Source organism: Solanum lycopersicum, chromosome 10, assembly GCF_036512215.1.
Source record: "Solanum lycopersicum chromosome 10, SLM_r2.1".
NCBI lineage: Eukaryota > Viridiplantae > Streptophyta > Magnoliopsida > Solanales > Solanaceae > Solanum > Solanum lycopersicum.
Genome location: NC_090809.1, coordinates 1,327,957 through 1,347,622, shown reverse-complemented (window position 1 = coordinate 1,347,622; position 19,666 = coordinate 1,327,957). Strand labels below are relative to the sequence as shown.

General features: G+C 34.6%; 4 protein-coding genes across 5 annotated transcripts; 3 read left to right on the top strand and 1 right to left on the bottom strand.

Moving 5' to 3' along the window:
- Window positions 1–871: 871 nt before the first annotated feature.
- On the top strand, window positions 872–3,861 carry LOC101256039 (polyubiquitin). Its single transcript, XM_004248264.5, has 2 exons — window positions 872–1,109; window positions 2,345–3,861. The coding sequence occupies exon 2, from the start codon at window positions 2,345–2,347 to the stop codon at window positions 3,716–3,718; it is 1,374 nt and encodes a 457-aa protein (XP_004248312.1). The 5' UTR covers window positions 872–1,109; the 3' UTR covers window positions 3,719–3,861.
- A 1,318-nt stretch (window positions 3,862–5,179) lies between these two features.
- Window positions 5,180–7,767, top strand: LOC101247963 (protein translation factor SUI1 homolog). 2 transcript variants are annotated; one of them, XM_004248321.5, is made up of 5 exons: window positions 5,180–5,367; window positions 6,552–6,647; window positions 6,936–7,141; window positions 7,237–7,290; window positions 7,462–7,767. In XM_004248321.5, exons 2-5 carry the CDS (start codon window positions 6,611–6,613, stop codon window positions 7,504–7,506), a joined length of 342 nt encoding a protein of 113 aa, XP_004248369.1. In that variant the 5' UTR covers window positions 5,180–5,367; window positions 6,552–6,610; the 3' UTR covers window positions 7,507–7,767. The 2 variants fall into 2 exon arrangements, with proteins under 2 accessions (XP_004248369.1, XP_025888940.1); XM_026033155.2 differs by having other exon boundaries at window positions 5,250–5,367; window positions 6,602–6,647.
- A 557-nt stretch (window positions 7,768–8,324) lies between these two features.
- Window positions 8,325–13,870, bottom strand: LOC104649484 (DDRGK domain-containing protein 1). Its single transcript, XM_010328860.4, has 9 exons — window positions 13,586–13,870; window positions 12,230–12,376; window positions 11,476–11,581; window positions 10,781–10,884; window positions 10,061–10,162; window positions 9,825–9,986; window positions 9,465–9,521; window positions 8,847–8,883; window positions 8,325–8,732 (listed from the first exon to the last, which is right to left on the bottom strand). The coding sequence occupies exons 2-9, from the start codon at window positions 12,347–12,349 to the stop codon at window positions 8,518–8,520; spliced, it is 903 nt and encodes a 300-aa protein (XP_010327162.1). The 5' UTR covers window positions 12,350–12,376; window positions 13,586–13,870; the 3' UTR covers window positions 8,325–8,517.
- Window positions 13,871–15,953: 2,083 nt separating this feature from the next.
- Window positions 15,954–18,838, top strand: LOC101257902 (COBRA-like protein 10). The gene is made up of 3 exons (XM_004248269.5): window positions 15,954–16,687; window positions 16,824–18,266; window positions 18,529–18,838. The coding sequence occupies exons 1-2, from the start codon at window positions 16,096–16,098 to the stop codon at window positions 18,245–18,247; spliced, it is 2,016 nt and encodes a 671-aa protein (XP_004248317.1). The 5' UTR covers window positions 15,954–16,095; the 3' UTR covers window positions 18,248–18,266; window positions 18,529–18,838.
- Window positions 18,839–19,666: the final 828 nt, after the last annotated feature.

Genomic DNA, 19,666 nt, shown 5'->3' with positions numbered 1-19,666 from the left:
AAAGAAAATACAAGACTCAAATGACATTTGTCTCTAAACTAGAACAAGATCATAAATATGACTAAGAGGGTCGGATGAAATGACAAACAACTACCTCACAAATCTCTACTCGGACATGAAGGAAGAGAGGTTATCACAAAAATTCAGGTTCGTAACCTACACAAATGTAGAAGAAAGGGGTGAGAAGCAAACAACGCGGTACTAAACAAACAAACTCCTAAACACGAAGTCAAGTAGTGTAAATATATTTTTTTTGTTTTTCTTACCGTGAATGATACTCGTATTGAAGTTCCATTAATTTGTATTTGTGATATATAAAGCTCATTCATGGGAAATGTCACCTATCAAGAGTTTTTTCATACACAACACTTTAGGCTCAAAATCAAGATCTTTGATTAAGAAAATAATAGTTTCGTCTACAACCCACTATCATTTAGTGCTCAAATATTGCTTCTTTTTCTTCTTATCAGTTGAAGTTAGATTTTTCAGTTTAAAATTTTAGAACATCGTGCAATTGAGTCCATTTTATTCAATTCAAAGTTTAAGATTTTTGACTATAGCATCGTAAAGTTTAATTTTTTAAGTTTATACCTTAGAGATATTGTATCCTAAAATCGAGTTGTGTGATTCGAACTTACTATTGGTAGAATAATTATTTTGATTAACCATCAGATGAAGTTGCCCCTTTCATAACACATATCACGATTAAGTACGAAAAATATTTCCTAACATAATTTAAATTAGTCGAATTCTAACGAATATCACACCTAAATAGATCTCACGTGATAGAAATTTGACTTAGTCAGACTCCAATACTCGCTCAAAAATAAAATAAAATAAAATAAATTGATAATTATGTCTCAACTACTTTGGTTGGATTTGAATATTGTTGTTGTTGGATTATTATATAGGAAGTTGCCATCCAAACGGCACCTAAATTTTCTCCACCGATCAAAGAAAAGGAGACGTGTCATACTATTATTGGTTACTTCATTGGCAATTTCTTCACAAATTGGCCATTAACAACTATAAAAGGAGGCTCTCTGTAACCCCAATTCATTCATTGATTTCTCATCTCTTCAAATTCTTCAGAAAAAAAACCTCTCAAGGTATACTTTTCCTTCTTTTTAGTTTTTTTGTTTATTTTTTCTATATTTTGTGCTATTTGTTTTGTTGTGTCTGTGTTTAGAATCAGAATTCTGTTTTAAAAATTCAATTTTTATGTTGTTTGAGTGCTGTGTATGCTTTAATTTTCTGTATTTTTTATTGTGTCTGTGTTTAGAATCAGAAAGGGTGTTTGAATCTGTTTTAAAAATTCAATGTTTATGTTGTTTTAGTGTTCTGTATGCTTTAATTTTCTGTATTTTTTTGCTATTTGTTTATTGTGTCTGTGTTTGGAATCAGAAAGGGTGTTTGAATCTGTTTTAAAAATTCAATCTTTATGTTGTTTGAGTGTCTGTATGATTTAATTTTCTGTATTTTGTGCTATTTGGTTTATTGGGTATCTAAAAAAGTTGGATCTTGATTTTGTTTTCAATATTCTGTATGCTTTAGTTTTCTGTTAATTGTGTTATTTGTTGTGTTTGGGTCTGGTTTTGAATCAGAAAGGGCTTTTTAATTTTGTTCTAAAAGTTAAATCTTGATTTTGTTTCAACCTGGTGTGTGCCTTAGGTTTCTGTATTTATGGACTTGGAAACCTTTTAATGATCTAAAAAGATTGTATTTTAGTTTTGTTTATGAGCTGAAAAACCATACAAGTATGATCTGAAAAGTTGAGTCTTGATTTTGACTCAACTTCTGTATGTGTTGTTTTGGTTATATGATAGCCGCTGCTTCATTTCGTTTTCTGTTTTTTTTTTGTTTGTGTGAGCTGAGTTTCTATAGCAATTTCGCATACACCCTCTCCGTACTCCACTTGTGGGATCACTTGCACAATCTATATTGTTGTTGTTGTATTTTTGACCTGTGTGTTTCTGTTGTTTGTTTGTTTATGATATAAAGAACCTTCCTATTTCTATTTGTAAGAACTCAATCTTGATTTTGGTTTCAATTTTTTGTTGATGCACCAAGTTGAATTTTGTGTGGTTTTTAAAATAGCCTCTGCTTATCCCTTTAAATTTCTGTTATTTGTGTTGTTTGGTCTGTGTTTATGATCTAAAGCCTGTCAATTATTTTGTTTTGAAAAAATTGGAAGCCTTCTTATTGGATGATGATTATGAATGGTGTTCTGTTGGGTTTTGATTTGTGATATGAAATATCAACTTTAATCTGTCATCTCGTTTTATAGAGTCATGTCTGTGTCTATTCGAGTATGTGTGCTTATTTTGTTGAATTTTGTGTACAGATGCAGATATTTGTTAAAACCCTCACTGGAAAGACTATCACCCTTGAGGTGGAAAGCTCAGACACCATTGACAATGTTAAAGCCAAGATCCAGGACAAGGAAGGCATTCCCCCAGACCAGCAGAGGCTGATCTTTGCAGGAAAGCAGCTTGAAGACGGTCGTACTCTAGCTGATTACAACATTCAGAAAGAGTCAACTCTCCACTTGGTGCTCCGTCTTCGTGGTGGCATGCAAATTTTCGTGAAAACTTTGACAGGAAAGACCATCACCCTTGAGGTTGAAAGCTCTGACACCATTGACAATGTTAAGGCTAAGATCCAAGACAAGGAAGGCATTCCCCCAGACCAGCAAAGGTTGATCTTTGCGGGCAAGCAGCTTGAGGACGGCAGGACCCTTGCTGATTACAACATCCAGAAGGAATCAACCCTTCACTTGGTGCTCCGTCTTCGTGGTGGAATGCAAATTTTTGTGAAGACTTTGACTGGAAAGACCATCACCCTTGAGGTTGAAAGCTCCGACACCATTGACAATGTTAAGGCTAAGATCCAAGACAAGGAAGGCATTCCCCCAGACCAGCAAAGGTTGATCTTTGCGGGCAAGCAGCTTGAGGACGGCAGGACCCTTGCTGATTACAACATCCAGAAGGAGTCAACCCTTCACTTGGTCCTTCGTCTTCGCGGTGGGATGCAAATCTTTGTGAAGACCTTGACTGGCAAGACAATCACCCTTGAGGTGGAAAGTTCTGACACCATTGACAATGTTAAGGCCAAAATTCAGGACAAAGAAGGTATTCCACCAGACCAGCAGAGGTTGATCTTTGCCGGAAAGCAACTTGAGGACGGCCGTACCCTTGCTGATTACAACATCCAGAAGGAGTCAACCCTTCACTTGGTCCTGCGTCTCCGAGGTGGAATGCAAATCTTCGTGAAGACCTTGACTGGCAAGACTATTACCCTTGAGGTGGAAAGCTCCGACACCATTGACAACGTAAAGGCCAAGATTCAGGACAAAGAGGGTATCCCACCAGACCAGCAAAGGTTGATTTTTGCTGGCAAGCAGTTGGAAGATGGAAGGACATTAGCCGATTACAATATTCAGAAGGAATCAACCCTTCATCTTGTGTTGAGGCTCAGGGGAGGTATGCAGATTTTTGTGAAGACCTTGACTGGGAAAACCATAACTTTGGAGGTGGAGAGTTCTGATACCATTGACAATGTGAAGGCTAAAATTCAGGACAAGGAGGGAATCCCACCGGACCAGCAGAGACTGATCTTTGCAGGGAAGCAACTTGAAGATGGAAGGACTCTGGCGGACTACAACATCCAAAAGGAGTCTACTTTGCACCTTGTCCTCCGTCTCCGTGGTGGTTTTTGAAGGGGTCTGTTGCTGTTGGTGTTTTGTGTCTGTCTGTTGCTGTGTTTGTTCATGAACTAGTCTGTTTACTTGTGACCTTGTGATGTGTTGTGAACTCATGTTTTTCTTATAGTGAATAATAAGGAACTAGTCTGGTTTAATTATGTTTGGCATCAAGGTTGGTTTACTTATGTTTGTTATTGACTCCTTTTTCTTTTTGATACATGCCAAAGCTTTCCATTTCGCCGGATTGGAAGAGTCATCAATCAATATGATCTCTTTTGTAGGAGGCGTTTGGCCATTTCGACATATTATCTGTGTTGATTTTGTGCTTTTCTTTTCTTTTTGATAATTGAGCGATTTTCTAAGGTAAACACCTGTATGGTTTAAGTCTACTGATAAGAGCACAACGCATGAATGTTGTTTTATTAGGAACACTTTTAGTTGAATCCAATATGATTACTATCCCCTAATGAACACGAATTTAAATCAGTCAGGCTTCCGTACTCAAACACCTCATACAAAATAAAACAACAAATTGAAATTAGTATGGCAACTATGTTTGTTGGTTTTGAATATTCTTCATGTTAGATTTGTTAATTATATAGAACATCCATTGATCTCTCATCTTCTCGGATTCTTCAAAGAAACCTCTTATTTTATTTTTTCTGTATTTTGTGGGTTTGTTTTAAATTTTGAAAAAAAAAAATAAATATATTTATGTCATCACTTAAAAATTTTTACTCACTTAAAAGGAATAATAAAACATTTTTAGACCAAAATATTGACGATTTATACTAAACTATTGACTGAAAACATTTTTGTTCAGTTTCACATAATTTAAAAATATTTCGAACTTTTTTCTATTAAATAACTAATAATTTCTCAAGATATAATTATAACTTTTTTCCGAAAATAATAGGTTCACGAGCATCCCATTGTTCAACGTCGTTGATTGCATTGGATACATCATTCTTATGCGACGTCCATGGACATATATGTAATGTATCAGGATGTTGAACGATGTAACAAGACATATAGCTTATATCAACAAAATAATATATCGAAACGTAATGTACCGAGACGTTGACGGTGTATATGTTATCCTTATATTTTTGGGCAAATGACAACAATCACATACTTTTAAGGTAAAATTACCATTTGTTCCTTATAGTTTATAGCTACAGAAATCCTTCAAACTGATACAATAATATAAGAGACGATACATTAATCTGATACGCGAGATACATTAATCATTAATTAAGATACATTACATTTTATACATGATACACTAATTTGATGGGCGAGATACATTAATCTGATGCGCTGATACATTAATTTGAGGCGCAAAATATATTAATCTGATCCGCTGATACATTAGTCTGATGCACAAAAAATAAGAAATTTTGTGAATTTATAATACTAATGAAAATAATGACAATAAGAAAACTTAAATGTGAGAATTCTGTCATTTTCCTTTAGGGGATTTTTGGAAAAGAATAGGGATAGAGTAAGGCCCAATTAAATATAAATGAGGCCCAAGTCCTCAACCGACATAAGCCCAAAACCCGAAAGCTCTATTAATTTTCAATGTAGTTTAATTTCTCTTTATTTTGCTCGAGACTTATCCGAATCTGTAAAGGGTCTCTCTCAAAACCCTAATTTTTCAGGTAATTTTTAATTGCAAATTGTTTGTTAATATTGATTTTCCTTAGATCTGCTTAAAAAAACTGATTTATAGTCTTTACATGTGATAAAAATCTGATTTTTATGTATTTTTTGGGTAATTTTGATCGGTAGTGATTCGATTTAGACTTTTGATGTGCTAAATTAAAATTTAATATAGAAAAAACTGAATTTTTATTTGAAAGATTTTTTTTTGGGGGGGATTTTGAGCTTAGCGAACATATGTGTCTGTATTTTTTTGATGATCTGCTAAATTAACTGTTTTTGTGGTTCTGTGTTTGGGAATTTTCATTTCGCAAGTGATATGATTTTAATAGATTTAGTTTAGTGTTTGTTAAATTTTAGATGTGATGTAAATCTGATTTTTAGTTGAAAGTTAGCTTCTTTTTTGGGAATTTTATTAGTGATTTGATTGCTATGGCTTTAGCTTAGGGTGTGGTAATTTTTTTATCCTTGGATCCACTGAACTAATAGAGAATCGGATTTTTGTTTGAAATTCTTACCTTTTTTGGGAATTTTATTTAACAATTTGATTTGCATTTAGCCTGGTGTTTGTGATTGTAACGAAGGGAATAACAGTTCAATTTGACATACTTTAAGGGCATGTTTAGGCTTTTCTGCTTATTAATCGTTTAATCAATTGCATATTTGGATTGGATCAACTATTGATCAATAAATTATTAACGAAGGGCATATCTGATCAAGTTTATATACTTTTAAGTGCTAATTCCGCCTGTTTTCATTGCTTCATTGTTGTGAAAAGTTTCTTCGAGGAACTATTATCTTGTCAGTATCTTTGTCTAGTTGTTTTCAATTTTAAAGCAAAAGATATGTTCAGGGCGTCTTTAACTTCTTTTTTTGTGTCATGTTTTTTATTTTAACTCCTTTGATTTGTTGTTGTGATCACGCTTTGAATGAACCAGATTTTCTGTGAAGAACTGTTTCCTTGTAGATTTTTTGGCGTCATAATATAGAACTTAGTAATATTTTTTTTGTTTGTTTTGTTGGCCTTATGTTAGTTGTTGGACAGGGTTTCATGCCTGATATATTGGTGTCTCTGTCCTGCAATATTGCTTGATGCCATCTCTTTAATATGTGCTCCTCTTTGTGGGGAAGTTTGCTTATGATTTCTGTTTGTATAATTGATGAATCTTCTCTTCTACGCTAGATCTGAGCATCCAAGTTTGGTGATTTGAGCAAGTTTATCTTTTTTCTCAGCAAAGTTTCATGTCTGATCTCGACCTCCAAGTTCCCGCTGCTTTTGGTATGCGACTTGTCTGATGTATTATTAATTCTCAGTTGAATTGGTATTTATTTTTTGTAAGATCACTTTAAAGATTTGCTAGTGACAACTTTTAGTTCAAATGGAGCTACATGGTTAGTGTGAACTATATATAGCTGTGCCAACTTGCTTTGGGATAGTGCTGGTTGTCGGATTAGATGCAAATGAAGCAAATAACTAAATCATCTCGCTAGGTTTGGTTGTGGGTGGGTTTTTTCCAATTATGATTCGTAAAGGATTCATTCGTCCTTGTTTTGATGTCTTCATTAGATCCCTTTGCTGAGGCAAATGCTGATAATTCTGGAGCTGGGACAAAAGATTATGTACACATTCGCATACAACAAAGAAATGGTCGGAAAAGCCTGACAACTGTGCAAGGATTGAAGAAAGAATTCAGCTACAATAAAATACTAAAGGACCTTAAGAAAGAGTTTTGCTGCAATGGTACTGTTGTCCAGGATCCAGAACTAGGCCAGGTTCGTGTTGGCGAGATTGATATCTCTGTCTATCAATGTGTTACAACATTTTACTAATGTAAGTGCTGTGTGTAAACATAATCGAACTTTTACAGGTTATTCAACTCCAGGGTGATCAGAGAAAGAACGTTTCTACATTTCTTGTCCAGGTGATTGTTCTTTGCATCAATAATTCTCACTTGTGTTCATATTATTAGTATATGCTACCATCACGAGGATATTTGTGCTAAATCCGTTATCCTTGCATCCACTTTTGATACGTGAAAATATATTTTGATAGTTGCTAACAATTCTTCGACTTTTTAACTTTCTGGAAACAGGCTGGAATCGTGAAGAAAGAACACATCAAAATTCATGGTTTCTGATTTCCTTCATCAATCATCGTGCAGTTCTTATATTTGTCGTGTCAATGCAGAAAATGCTATCCCAAGTAAAATTATAATAAAGTTAACTAGTGATTTATAAAAAGAAAAAGGGACTTACTAGTGTTAGCTTTCTGCTGGTTTTATTTATAGTACTTTGTCGATTGTCGACAACTCTGCACAGTAGCTGTAGCTATGGATAATGTTGTATTTTCCGGAACAACCGGTGTGTGTGCAAATAGAACTGAACTATGGGCTTTACTATCTTTCAGTTGTTGCTTAGCATTTTGTGCATGTTTGATTTTCTTAGGTGGTATGCCTGTTTTACCTTCTTTTTTTTCTTATTGCGTGAACGATAATCGTTCCGTTTGTGGTTATTTGTGACCTTAAACCTTTTTTTGACCAGACCTGATTAAATTTGGATCGAATGTGGTCTGATAAAAAGTCATGAACCAGCATACCAGAAAATTTAGTTCATGAATTCTATTTTCGTACACGAAAAATGTTTTAAGAGAAGCTTGGTAAATTTCTTCATGGAACTCGAAAAATGTATTAAACTTGACTTTCAAAGATTAATACTGGCTTATTAGGTGTGAGCTCTCTATGTAGTTATTACCAAATATTTATCTCAATATAACTGTACCAGTTGTTCAATTTTCCTTCAATTACTGATATTTTAGGTAGGAAAAGTGAACAATAGCTAATTGAGATGTGTTGGTGTTATAAACCTAGCGATGATATAGATAGGAAATTTGATAGTTTAGGTATGAAACTCAACAAAAGAAGATAACTAAAGTGTATATTTGACCCTAGATCCACGATAACCCAAAAAGCCATATCGAATTTATTTCTGTATGGCATTGGTATGACATTTCTAAAAAACAAAAACAAAAATATCGAATTGATCAATAAACACGTCCTAGAAAGGAAAGGAGATGGAAATACATGTAAATTAGGGTAAAGCATGTCTATTAAGCTTTGATTTTTCTTAAAATTAGTCATACAACAAGTTTATTAAGCTGAAGCAACAACTGCCTCCTCCTCGATGCTGCCTATATCCTCAACTAACTCAACTTTTGGTTCCAAATCAATGAATTGATTAGACTTGCTAGCTAAGTGTGAGATACTCACCCTACCTTCACGTCTAATGTAGTCAGCCACAGCTCTCATTTCTTCTAGTGAGATGTATATGTATTTCCCTCTATCATCCATGACACCAGAAAGTCTCCCTGATCAAAACGAAATAATCTATCGTTCAGTCAACGTGGAGAGAACAAGAATTCACGGCTTCAAGAAAGAACAGTAAAATTTGATAAAAAATTTAAGATAAGGTAAGGAGATACCCATTTCTTCAAGTGAGCTGATACGATTGATACACTCCTGCATTTTACGAAATAAACAGTAATGGTAATGAGAGGGCGATACAAGAATAATGGTTAGCTTATCACGAGAACATTACGGGTGTGTTAGTGTGGAGGAAAATGTTCTCCTAGAATTAATTATATAAGTGGTTTTGTTACTTATTTTATGATGTTCAGTAAGCAAATGAACGATACTGTCTCAAAAACATTTACGTATAATCTATGGGTAAATACTACGAGTGGTGGGGCTGGGGGTAAAGGTGTGGGGTGGCACGGGTGAGGGTGGGGAGGAGACGATCAATGTGAAATGTTACTTATGGAACTTGTGCTCCTTACTACTAACATACAAGTCATTTTCCTCATTTTTAAGAAAACTATTTTTCTACAACCAACCATGGGAAAATTAGAAAATATTTCCATTCCAAACACATTCTATATATCCTTGTTTTAAGTGTACGAAGATGACTCAACAATTCACTACAGCAAAAGAACTGGCTTCCTTTTTAGAGAACCAAAAATGCCGAGCACTATTCTATACAATAAAAAAAAGTGACATGGTGACCAACATCCAGAAATGGGTAACAGAAAAAAAGTGATTACCTGAGTCCTCAGCTTGAATTCTGCCGCAAGATCCTCCAAAGGCACACATTTGTGTTTCTGCATGTAAAAAGATTTGACCTACTCATGTCAATATATTTCACCAAATCGCGAATATCTTCTGACCATAAATTTATTGTACAAGCTTAAGTACGTTAAGACGAATGTTAATAATTCTAATGTGAATTAGAGGAAAATGTATTTCTTTTTTTGAGAATTAAGACTGTTAGAGGAAAATGTACTTATCAAGAAAGAGAAGATCTCACCGCAACCATAAGGCGAAAGAAAAAGAAGAGGAAAGATGTAGATATAGCATATGAATCTTTGGTGTGTCATTAGTTAACTGGTATGAACTGAAATTACCTTAATGTATTCCACAAAATCAAAAAGTAGACCCTGGCTTCCATCTTGAACTTCGTTTTCAGTTGTTCCCTCAGCATCAACTGAAATTTCACCTTTCCATTTTTCAAACTCTAATGCAGCAGCTTCTTCCTCTTTGGCCTGTCGAGCCTTGGCTTCTTCTTCCTACACAGATTATCCCAGTTCTCTCATAAGAATTCTGCAATATATAAAGTGATTCCACACAGGCAGATATTTACCAGTGCACGCTCTAGAGCTTCACGCTCCTCCTCCTTCCTCCTCCTGATTTCGTCATAGTGGCTTTGCTTTGTCTGTTTTGATTCCCGAGCAGCTTCTTCAGTCTATATAGTCAACAAGAAGGATTATGACCAACCCTGATATTTTTCAATTTCTAAATGTTGCAATATGCGATAGAAATGCACATTTCCTAGAAAAAATAGTAGTGTTGTTCCCACAGCCTTCCTTGTATCGATTCGAAAGCTAAAAGACAAGTCATATGCAGTATAACTAAAGTCATTAAGATGGTATTCGTGACTCTTAAAGGGAGACTTAATTCTACGGAGAATCCCACTATTAACACACTGCAAAATGTGTAAAATCGTTCCACTCTTTAGCTTTTGCACCCTCAAGATATGAGATAAATTACCCCAACCACAAAGTGACGGGAAGCAACCAGGTAAAAATTGACAATTTGCACACCAAGCAGATTCAGTTCCATATAATTAATTTTCTTCGAAGTATAGTACTGTTCCATTTCTATCTTAGTATTTGTTAAACTTATCTATATTTTTTACCTAATCTTCTTAGTTGCGTCAAAGACCTAACCTAGCAAACTTGAATGCATAAAATGTTGTGTCTTTTGTTGGAAAAGCTTGTACTCTTTATATTTCTATGATTTGAGAGGACTTATTGCAAATGCCTGTACTCCTAAAAAGTAAATGCTTTAAAGTCTGAGATACCTGTCTTTGTGCTTCCCGCTCTTGACGCTTCTTTTCCTTTTTCTTTGATGACTTTGCAGTATAATATCCATCTCCGGGTTCTTCATCATCACTGCCAACCGGTTCTGCACATATTTTAAAAAATATATAAACATGAATCAGTCATCGTGAATCATCAACTCAATCTAGTGCACCTAAAGCAGGGAAAGCAGTTTGGAGACAATAGCCAAGAAGAGCTAGGCCACCTAAAAGTCACTCAAAAATACATCTCTGTACCAAGAAACATAACAATATGCATGATTTTGTCCACGAATGTTAACCCTTCACTTCTCGTTTGATGCAATAACTTTACAAATGAAGTTGTCACAATGAGGATGAACATAAAGCAGCAAAATTATAGCCAAACCAATAAGCCACAGCTAATTAGGCTCATTTTTTAAGAATGGAAGGAGAATCCTCCTGTAGTTTTATCTTTTGCATATTCTACTTTGAAGCAGGGGCTCAAGGTGAGAAATAGTGGCCTATTTCTTTTTACCCTCCAGCTTGAAAGTTGAACCAGAAAATTACTGGGAAAAATCCTGGATAAAGTAATATTGTCTTTCGGATTTCAAAAATGAATAAGTGATACAGACATGGAAAGAAAAACATAATTAGACATTACCAGAAGAAAATTAGACAAACAGTTGCAATAGAGCAAGAAATGAAGGAAAGAATACCATCTATATTGGCTGCAGCTGAAGATGTGCTAGCAGCTGAAGAAGCTGGTCTTCGACGCATTCGACGCGTTCCAGTGGCTCTTACTACAGTGTCCCTCTGCTGAACCTGATATTTAGCCAATAAAAGTTTCAGGTTTTGCTAAATTTAAATGATGAGTTAATTTCTCATTTCTCCAAAATACAATGACGATTAAACAACATTGAGGTGCCTTTTACAAGTCCCTCCATTAATGTCACCATAGTGAGTATATTAATGCTGATGTCTTGCACTCCCTCCGGCCCGATTTATAAAATACATTTCAGGATATCCCAAGGTATTCAGCATAATTACATTTCTATACAATTTTCACACCTTTTAAGAAGTCAAATCATTGAACTATTTAAACTTAACTTTATCAAACTACTTATAACCATTACTCTGATATTTTCTTTCGTTGTCATTCATATAAAATTAGTTTCATATTAACATCTTAAGCTCATCATATCCAGCCACATATTGTTATATAAAATGGGCCAAGGACTACTAAATGGTTATACCAATACTTTAATGCGTTATCAATTCATAATCTTCTCAAACCCTAATGATGGTGTGATACCCACTTGCAGATCATTCTCTAGTTAGGAGGGTTAAAGAATCAATCCCATATTCCTGTCACCTTGTACTGGAGAACTTTCAAGAATAATCCTCTTACGTTACCGCGTTTTTAACTGAACAAGCTGCATAAAACCATAGCAAAAGGAAAAGCATATCAACCTGAGGTTCATCTTCATGTTCTCTGGAAGACTGAGAATTTTGCCGGCGCTTCCAAAGATAAAGCGGAACTAATAGTAGAGCCAGAAGCATCGAGAGAACCACTACCAACATGTCCTCCATTTTTCAATACTCAGTGCAGTATCCTGTCTGATAGAGCAATACACAAGGTATGATAAGTACAAACAATATGCCTCAATCTCAAACAAGTTAGAGTCAGCATAATAAGTTAGCTATGAAAAAACCTTTAAACGCAATTAAGAAAATTCCTTAACGTAGGCCAGAAGAACTGACATTATACAATTAGAATAGAGTGATTTGGATATAGGCAGTCTTCAGATCAGCTGACTGAACATGATTTGAATTTTTAACCAATTAGAAATCGAACACCATCAAAAGAAGTTTCACAATGCATATCCAGTCTGAGGCCGGATAAAGGAAGAGGGTCGCCATAGGTTGATGGCTATTTGATATTGAGGCCATATAGGCTTGAAGAGTGGAATGTAAGCAGATCATTCATACATCCAAACTCAACTAGTTAGAATTAGGCATAATTGAGCAAATTAGCTTGTCAAAATCACAAGGAAATTCAAGAACTAAAATTTCAGTTTCTATACATAAACAGACAGAAAGCACTGTAACTGAATTGCAAATTTCTTAATGTATCCCAGAAAACATGAACAATAAACTATTATTTTTTGATAATCGTGGTGTATAGACCAGCACGCACGCACCTCAACTAATTCCACAGGATATCTTCCACCTTCCACCAACAAAACATGTAATTTTTTGTCCACCAAGAACAGAAACAAATGGAAAGAAATCACCTACTATTTTGCCTCTATCTGAATTATACTTGAGAACTCATAGTGCTCAATCCACTTCACTAACCACTAGGTCACACTCTCGACTCTCGGGTGCCACACTGAACAATTAGGATAGAGTGATTTGGATATCTGGAGTTTTTTCACATAAGTTGACTTCACATGAATGAAACCTCTAAATTTAAAACGATTAGAAACTGAACTCCATCAAAGTAAGCTTCACAAGACATAACCTGTCTGAGGCCAGCTAAACAAACAGATTTGCGGCAAATCATTTACCCAAAGTTAATAGCTTAAATAAATGTAATCCATTCAAAATTAGTATCATATAAGCAGATGATTCATACAGAAAAAACTCAAATTAGTTGGAAATGAGGCATAATTGAGCAAATTAACTTGTTAAAATCACAACCACAAAGCTTAACAATCCGTATTCAACAAATTATACAGGATTATAAAACTGGATTAGGGTTAATGCCTAATTGAAAAATACAAAAATACGATAGTTGAGTGGAAGAGGGAGGCCGAAACCTACCTGAGAAGGAGATCGCCGGCGTTCACCGGAGAAATAAACGCAGAGAAGCAATTTCCGATACGATAATCCGGTTCAATGGACGTGAGGTGAGAGAGGAACTGGCGGGTCGAAAATAGTAATAAAAACTCTAATCTAAATTTCTTATTTAAATTACTTTACTAATTAATATAATTCAATTAGTTTATCACATATTCAATTATTTGATTTAAAATTTATTTAAATATGGTTTTTTTGGGCATAAATATCAACTTTAGACATACATACACAAAATGTTTGAAATTAGGTGTGATAAGATTAAATGTTTTAAGGTTTTATATGGATGAAGATTTTTTAATCTTTCCATCATTAACCAAAAAAAATTATATTTGAGTTCTAAAAAATAGAAATGAAGAATCTCTTGACAGAAAATATTTATCCGTTAATTATTCTACTCGATAAGTCAACATGTATGTATATGGGACGGCATAGAAATTTTATAAATTTATTATTTTCATGCTGTCAAGTTATGTCGATTTTGATTGATATGATAATTTTACCGATATTTATAATAATATTTTCAACACGAGATATAAAAGAATTTTATAGGTCAAAGCTTAGTGCAATGAAAGAATTGGCATAATACATTATTATAGATGATTCTTTTAAATTATATGTGTAGTAATTTGACTTTAACTGAGATTTATGTCCTCTAATTATAAACGTAAAAGTAGAAGTTTATACTTATATAAAATTGAACAAATAGATATATGAGTGATGTAATATATACAATACAAAAAATTATCATATAAAATGTCATATACGAGTTACGACAAATATATATGTTTAGTCAATCTTATATAACTCTAAATATCTATATATACACATTCAAAATTGAAAGACATAGATATTAAAAGTCGATGTGTATATACAATATATCAAACAAAAATGGTAAATTTTAAAGGGGAAATTATGCGGTGAAGCAAACTAATATTATTTAATTACTCATCATAGTTATAGTTTGTTATAGTTACCACTCACGACTAACATTATACATTAATTACATGGGTTGACTTCGAGTTTGTATACTTAATCAAGTTTGTATATGTATAATTTGCCATAATATACAAATACATACGTATAATATATAATTATTTAACCTATATACATATGGAATTCACCTCTTCCCCTCTCTCGCTCGTCTTTCTCCTCCCTCTCCCAATCTTGCTCGCCTTCCTCCTCTTTCTCCCAATCTCGCTTGCCATATATACAAATGCATATGTATAATATGCAATTATATACATATACAATTCACCTCTCTCCCACTCTCTGCTTTCTCTCTCCTCCCTCTCCCAATCTCGCTCGCCTCTCTCCTCCCGCTCCCAATCTCGCTCGCCTCTCTCCTCCCTCTCCCAATCTCGTTTGTCATATGTATAATATACAATTATCTAATTAATATACATATACAATTCACCTTTCTCCCACTCTTTTCCCCTTCTCTCTCGCCTCTCTCCTCTCCCTCCCACTCTCGTTCGTCTCTCTTCTTCATATAACATGTAGCTACGAATTGTAATTATCAAACTATAGCTATGAAGAGTAATTAAACTATTTAAGTGGCTATATGTGAAGTTCCTCAATTTTAAATACGTAATCCATTGATGTGCAAGTTAAGGGTGCATATAGCTAAAGGTATGAAGTACGTTTATATTTTGTCGAATGGTTTGGTTTGATTCAATTTTAAATTTGGACTGTTTTTTTTTTATCTTTATTTTTTTCCTTTTCGGAGGTAATAATTAAAAATACATATGAGTTAGAAGTATTATTTTATTTTTTATATTTCCTATTTGGAATATCATCTATTTAATAAAAAAATACATCTTAATTAGTATATGATGATATGTAATATTCCTATTTTATTTTGTTTCTCATTTACATCAACAAATCATTTTGAAAAAACATCCAACTAAATTAGTTCATTATTTGATGTACGCTTTTCAAAAATCAAATTAAAATTTAATAAAATCGAATCAAAATTCACCCCTATCTATAATACATTTATTTTCTTTTCTTTTCCATTCCCTCCTAAAAATTAGCCAAAAAAAAATCACAAAATCTTCTACAACATTAACCATAACTCCATTTCTAACCATAAAAAAATAATTCAAACATATATAGTAAACTTACTATTTTGTGTTTCCCCCTCAAATATAGTCATAAACTTGAGGAACATATTTCGTTGAACAAGTCATTTAAAATTCGTTTTAATCGTTTGATTCATAATCTTTTATATTTATGTATCGTACATTTTTCTCTCTCCATATTCAACATTAATCAACTTATTTGAAATTGAGACGTAGTTGATCGATTTGATTGCCGTGTGTTTTTTCACGCGGCATCAGTTCATCATCGTTCTCTTCCGTCTCCGCTCGGAAAAAAATAAATAAAAATTTAAAAAATTGAACTGAGATACACCTGAAAAAAAATAAAATAAAAAATAAAGGATCAACTATTTTCCGCCATTGATATTCCTTCAAATGATCGTAAGAAGTGAAGGAATGAAAATACCATGGATGAATTTGATCAATTGCATTGTGCTAGTTGTGTTTTGTTATAGTATTGAGGTATGTAATGGTCAGGATTACGGCGGCGGCGATGAGGCGGTTAAGGCGGCGCCGCCGCCGGCGCAAGAGAATTGCGACGGTGTATTCGTGACGTACGCGTTTGATAATAGGGAAAGGGAATATCCTTTTGTGAAAAACGTAACGGCACAGGCATGGGCTTTTACGTCGATGTTGACGGTGATAAATACAGGTCTATTTGAGCTCAAATCATGGAAAGTTCAAATAGGATTCCAGCATAATGAGGTTTTGATTTCTACTGAAGGAGCTGTAGCTATGGGCGGCGACGGATTTCCGGTAAAAACCGGTAAAAACGGTACCGTTTTGGCTGGGTTCCCGCAGTCTGATCTGAAAACGGCAATTGAAACTGCCGGTGATTTTACTCAGATGGCGGCGCAGGTGAAGATAAAAGGAACGCAATTTGGTGTTCCGGCGAAAGCAACTCCAATGCCGAAGTCAATTAATCTCATCAATGATGGATACAAATGCCCTGCTCCTAAGAAATTCAGTATGTATATTCTTGGTTTTTTTTTTACAATAATAATTGAATTCACGATAACTATAGAGATCAAACAAAATGTTGTTCATCGAATTTTTGATTACTATAGTAGTGTTTGCATCTGAAAATGTTGTGAATTTTGCAGAAACATTTATGCAGATGTGCTGCAAAAAGGATCCAAAGTTCAAGCCGAAAAATACTTCCATCAAGTTTATGGAACGTCAAAATGGAGACCTTTCGTTCACCTATGATGTTCTATCCGCGTTTGAGAACAAGTATCAAGCTCAGGTAACCATCGATAACATCAGTCCATTAGGACGTCTTGATCGTTGGAATTTGACGTGGGAGTGGATGAGGAACGAGTTCATTTATAGCATGAAAGGTGCGTATACTCATAAAAAGGATCCTTCAGAATGCATTTACGGACCTCAAGGACAGTACTACAAGGATTTCGATTTCAGTGTTGTCATGAATTGCCAAAAGAAGCCAGTCATATCCGATTTGCCACCTGAAATGGAAAACAATGACAAACTTGGCAAGTTACCTTTCTGTTGCAAAAACGGAGCTCTCTTGCCAACTACAATGAACGGGACTAAGGCTCGATCTATTTTCCAGATGGAAGTTTTCAAACTTCCTCCTGATATGAACAGAACTGCCCTGTATCCGCCTCAGAACTGGAATATCGTGGGTAGAGTCAATCCGTCCTACAAATGTGGTCCGCCTATTAGAGTTGATCCAACAGGATTCCCTGATCCTAATAAAATCGGAATTACTCTTAATGCTGTTGCTAGTTGGCAAATCACTTGCAACATCACGCGTCCACAGCCAAAACAGGCGAAATGCTGTGTTTCATTCTCAGCTTTCTACACCGACTCTGTTGTACCCTGCAACACTTGTGCCTGTGGCTGTGAACAGCCGTCTAAATGTGACGGGAATGGAAAAGCATTGCCTCTACCTGCACAAGCCCTTCTAGTCCCTTTCCAAGACAGGGAAAAATTAGCTAAAGAATGGAACAGGATCAAGCATTTAGGCTCAATGCCAAAGAAACTCCCCTGTCCTGATAACTGTGGAGTTAGTATCAATTGGCACTTGGAAAGCAATTACAAAACTGGATGGACGGCTCGTATGACTCTCTTTAACTGGGGAAATGACGCGTTTGTAGACTGGTTCACAGCTGTTCAGATGAAGAAGAATATTGGTGATGGCTACGAAAACGTTTACTCATTCAATGGGACTAAGTTACCTCAACGATCCAACACGATTTTTATGCAAGGCTTGAAAGGATTGACCTATTTGGTTGGACAAGTTAATGGAACTAATCCTAATAAGGATCCAAAAGTACCTGGAAAACAACAATCAGTGATCTCATTCTTGAAGAAAAATACACCAAATGCTAACATTGAAGGTGGAGATGGATTCCCTTCTAAGGTGATTTTCAACGGTGAAGAATGCGCGTTACCACCAAATATTCCCAAAAGTCATGCAGCATTCAAATCCCAAGTTGGTTTATTGCCTGCAGTTTTGCTTGCTCTACTCACTTTTCTTCTCTTGACAGAACAATTCCACTGATTTCCCATCCTATCAACTGGTAAGCTCGCATCTTCTTTTGTGAGACGATGTGTTTGGTATGACAGAAGTCATTTTCTCGATGCTTTCTGGGGTTCCATAGTAATAGTAGCAAATTAACCACATAGCATTTTAATGTTTGGTACGACATAAGTCATTTTCTTCATTCACAAGAATCCAATAGCTCTTGTATATGTATTAAAGGACTCACTACAGATATTTGACTCAAAACGTAACTTCAAATCCTGGGTCCACCTCTGATGATCCGTGTTTATTTATTGCAGGGTTTATGTTTCAAGATTTTCTACTAGAGGCAAAATGGAACTTGAAGTTGGGAAGTTGTAAAAGATATGATATGGAAAATACAAAACTTTGTAAACAAAGTTTTTAAGACAAGAAAAAAAAAATGTATAATAATTTGATTGATGTATCTATTTTTTTTAAGAAAAAAAAAATTGCCAACACAAATGAAACATGAAACTTTTTTTTTTCTTTCTTGTGTAGTGGAGTTTGGTGGTGAGAGTATTGAAATTTTTTTTTTATGTTACTTCAATAGGAAGTACATAGAATGGATTATTTATAGGGTTTTAGATACACTATTTGTTCTAGTTCTTCTCACAAGGAGTACTATTTTTAATATTTCTTCAAATTTCTACTTTAATACTCTTATTCAAGTGATTTTTTTTTCTCATAAAATTGGGTGTAAGGAACGGGAATAGGAAAGGGATCATAAGGTGAGAAATCGAATCAGAATCGTAGATTTTCAAGTCTAAGATTGCATACAAAATTAGAACGATCTCTCCTTCCTAATATCCAAACGAGGACAAAGGTTCAGTTGGTTGATCAACACTATCTCGATCCTAAACATACCTAATATTAAAAATATTCAATGTTGTCAATCAATAAAATACAATAAATCAAACTTTGTCTTATTATGACCCCATATGTCCATGAAAGTTATATTTCATTATTTTCAACTTCTAACTTGGAATTAAACTTATTTTCATTAATTTTAAAATCTTTTTAAGAAAATTCAATAGGGAAAATGCACAAGTATCCCTTCAATCTATGTTCGAAGTCCCACAGACACACTTATACTATACTAAGGCCCTATTACCCCACTGAACTTATTTTATAAGTAATTTTCTACCCCTTTTCGGTCTACGTAGCACTAGCTTGAAAAAAAAGTCAACCAACATTGGGCCCACAAGATAGTGTCACGTAGGTCGAAAAGAGGTAGAAAATTATTAATAAAATAAGTTCAGGAGGATAATAGAACCTTGATATAGTATAAGTATGTCTCTGAAATGCCAGACATAAATTGAGGAGATAATTATGCATTATTCCAGATTCAATTGAAATGTATCTCCAAGCACAAATTCAACCCCTAAATATGTTTTCATAACTTGCACTCTTTTTTAG

Bases quoted from the DNA above. Each gene is read 5' to 3' on its own strand.
- LOC101256039 (XM_004248264.5), top strand. From the start codon at position 2,345: ATGCAGATATTTGTTAAAACCCTCACTGGAAAGACTATCACCCTTGAG.
- LOC101247963 (XM_004248321.5), top strand. From the start codon at position 6,611: ATGTCTGATCTCGACCTCCAAGTTCCCGCTGCTTTTG. The intron at 7,142-7,236 runs GTTCGTGTTGGC...GAACTTTTACAG, and splicing joins AGGATCCAGAACTAGGCCAG to GTTATTCAACTCCAGGGTGA. The intron at 7,291-7,461 runs GTGATTGTTCTT...TTCTGGAAACAG, and splicing joins TTTCTACATTTCTTGTCCAG to GCTGGAATCGTGAAGAAAGA.
- LOC104649484 (XM_010328860.4), bottom strand. From the start codon at position 12,349: ATGGAGGACATGTTGGTAGTGGTTCTCTCGATGCTTCTGGCTCTACTA. The intron at 9,987-10,060 runs GTAAATATCTGC...TAATCTGTGTAG, and splicing joins AAGCTCTAGAGCGTGCACTG to GAAGAAGAAGCCAAGGCTCG. The intron at 8,884-9,464 runs GTAATCACTTTT...CGTAAAATGCAG, and splicing joins AATTCAAGCTGAGGACTCAG to GAGTGTATCAATCGTATCAG.
- LOC101257902 (XM_004248269.5), top strand. From the start codon at position 16,096: ATGATCGTAAGAAGTGAAGGAATGAAAATACCATGGATGAATTTGATC. The intron at 16,688-16,823 runs GTATGTATATTC...TGAATTTTGCAG, and splicing joins CCCTGCTCCTAAGAAATTCA to AAACATTTATGCAGATGTGC.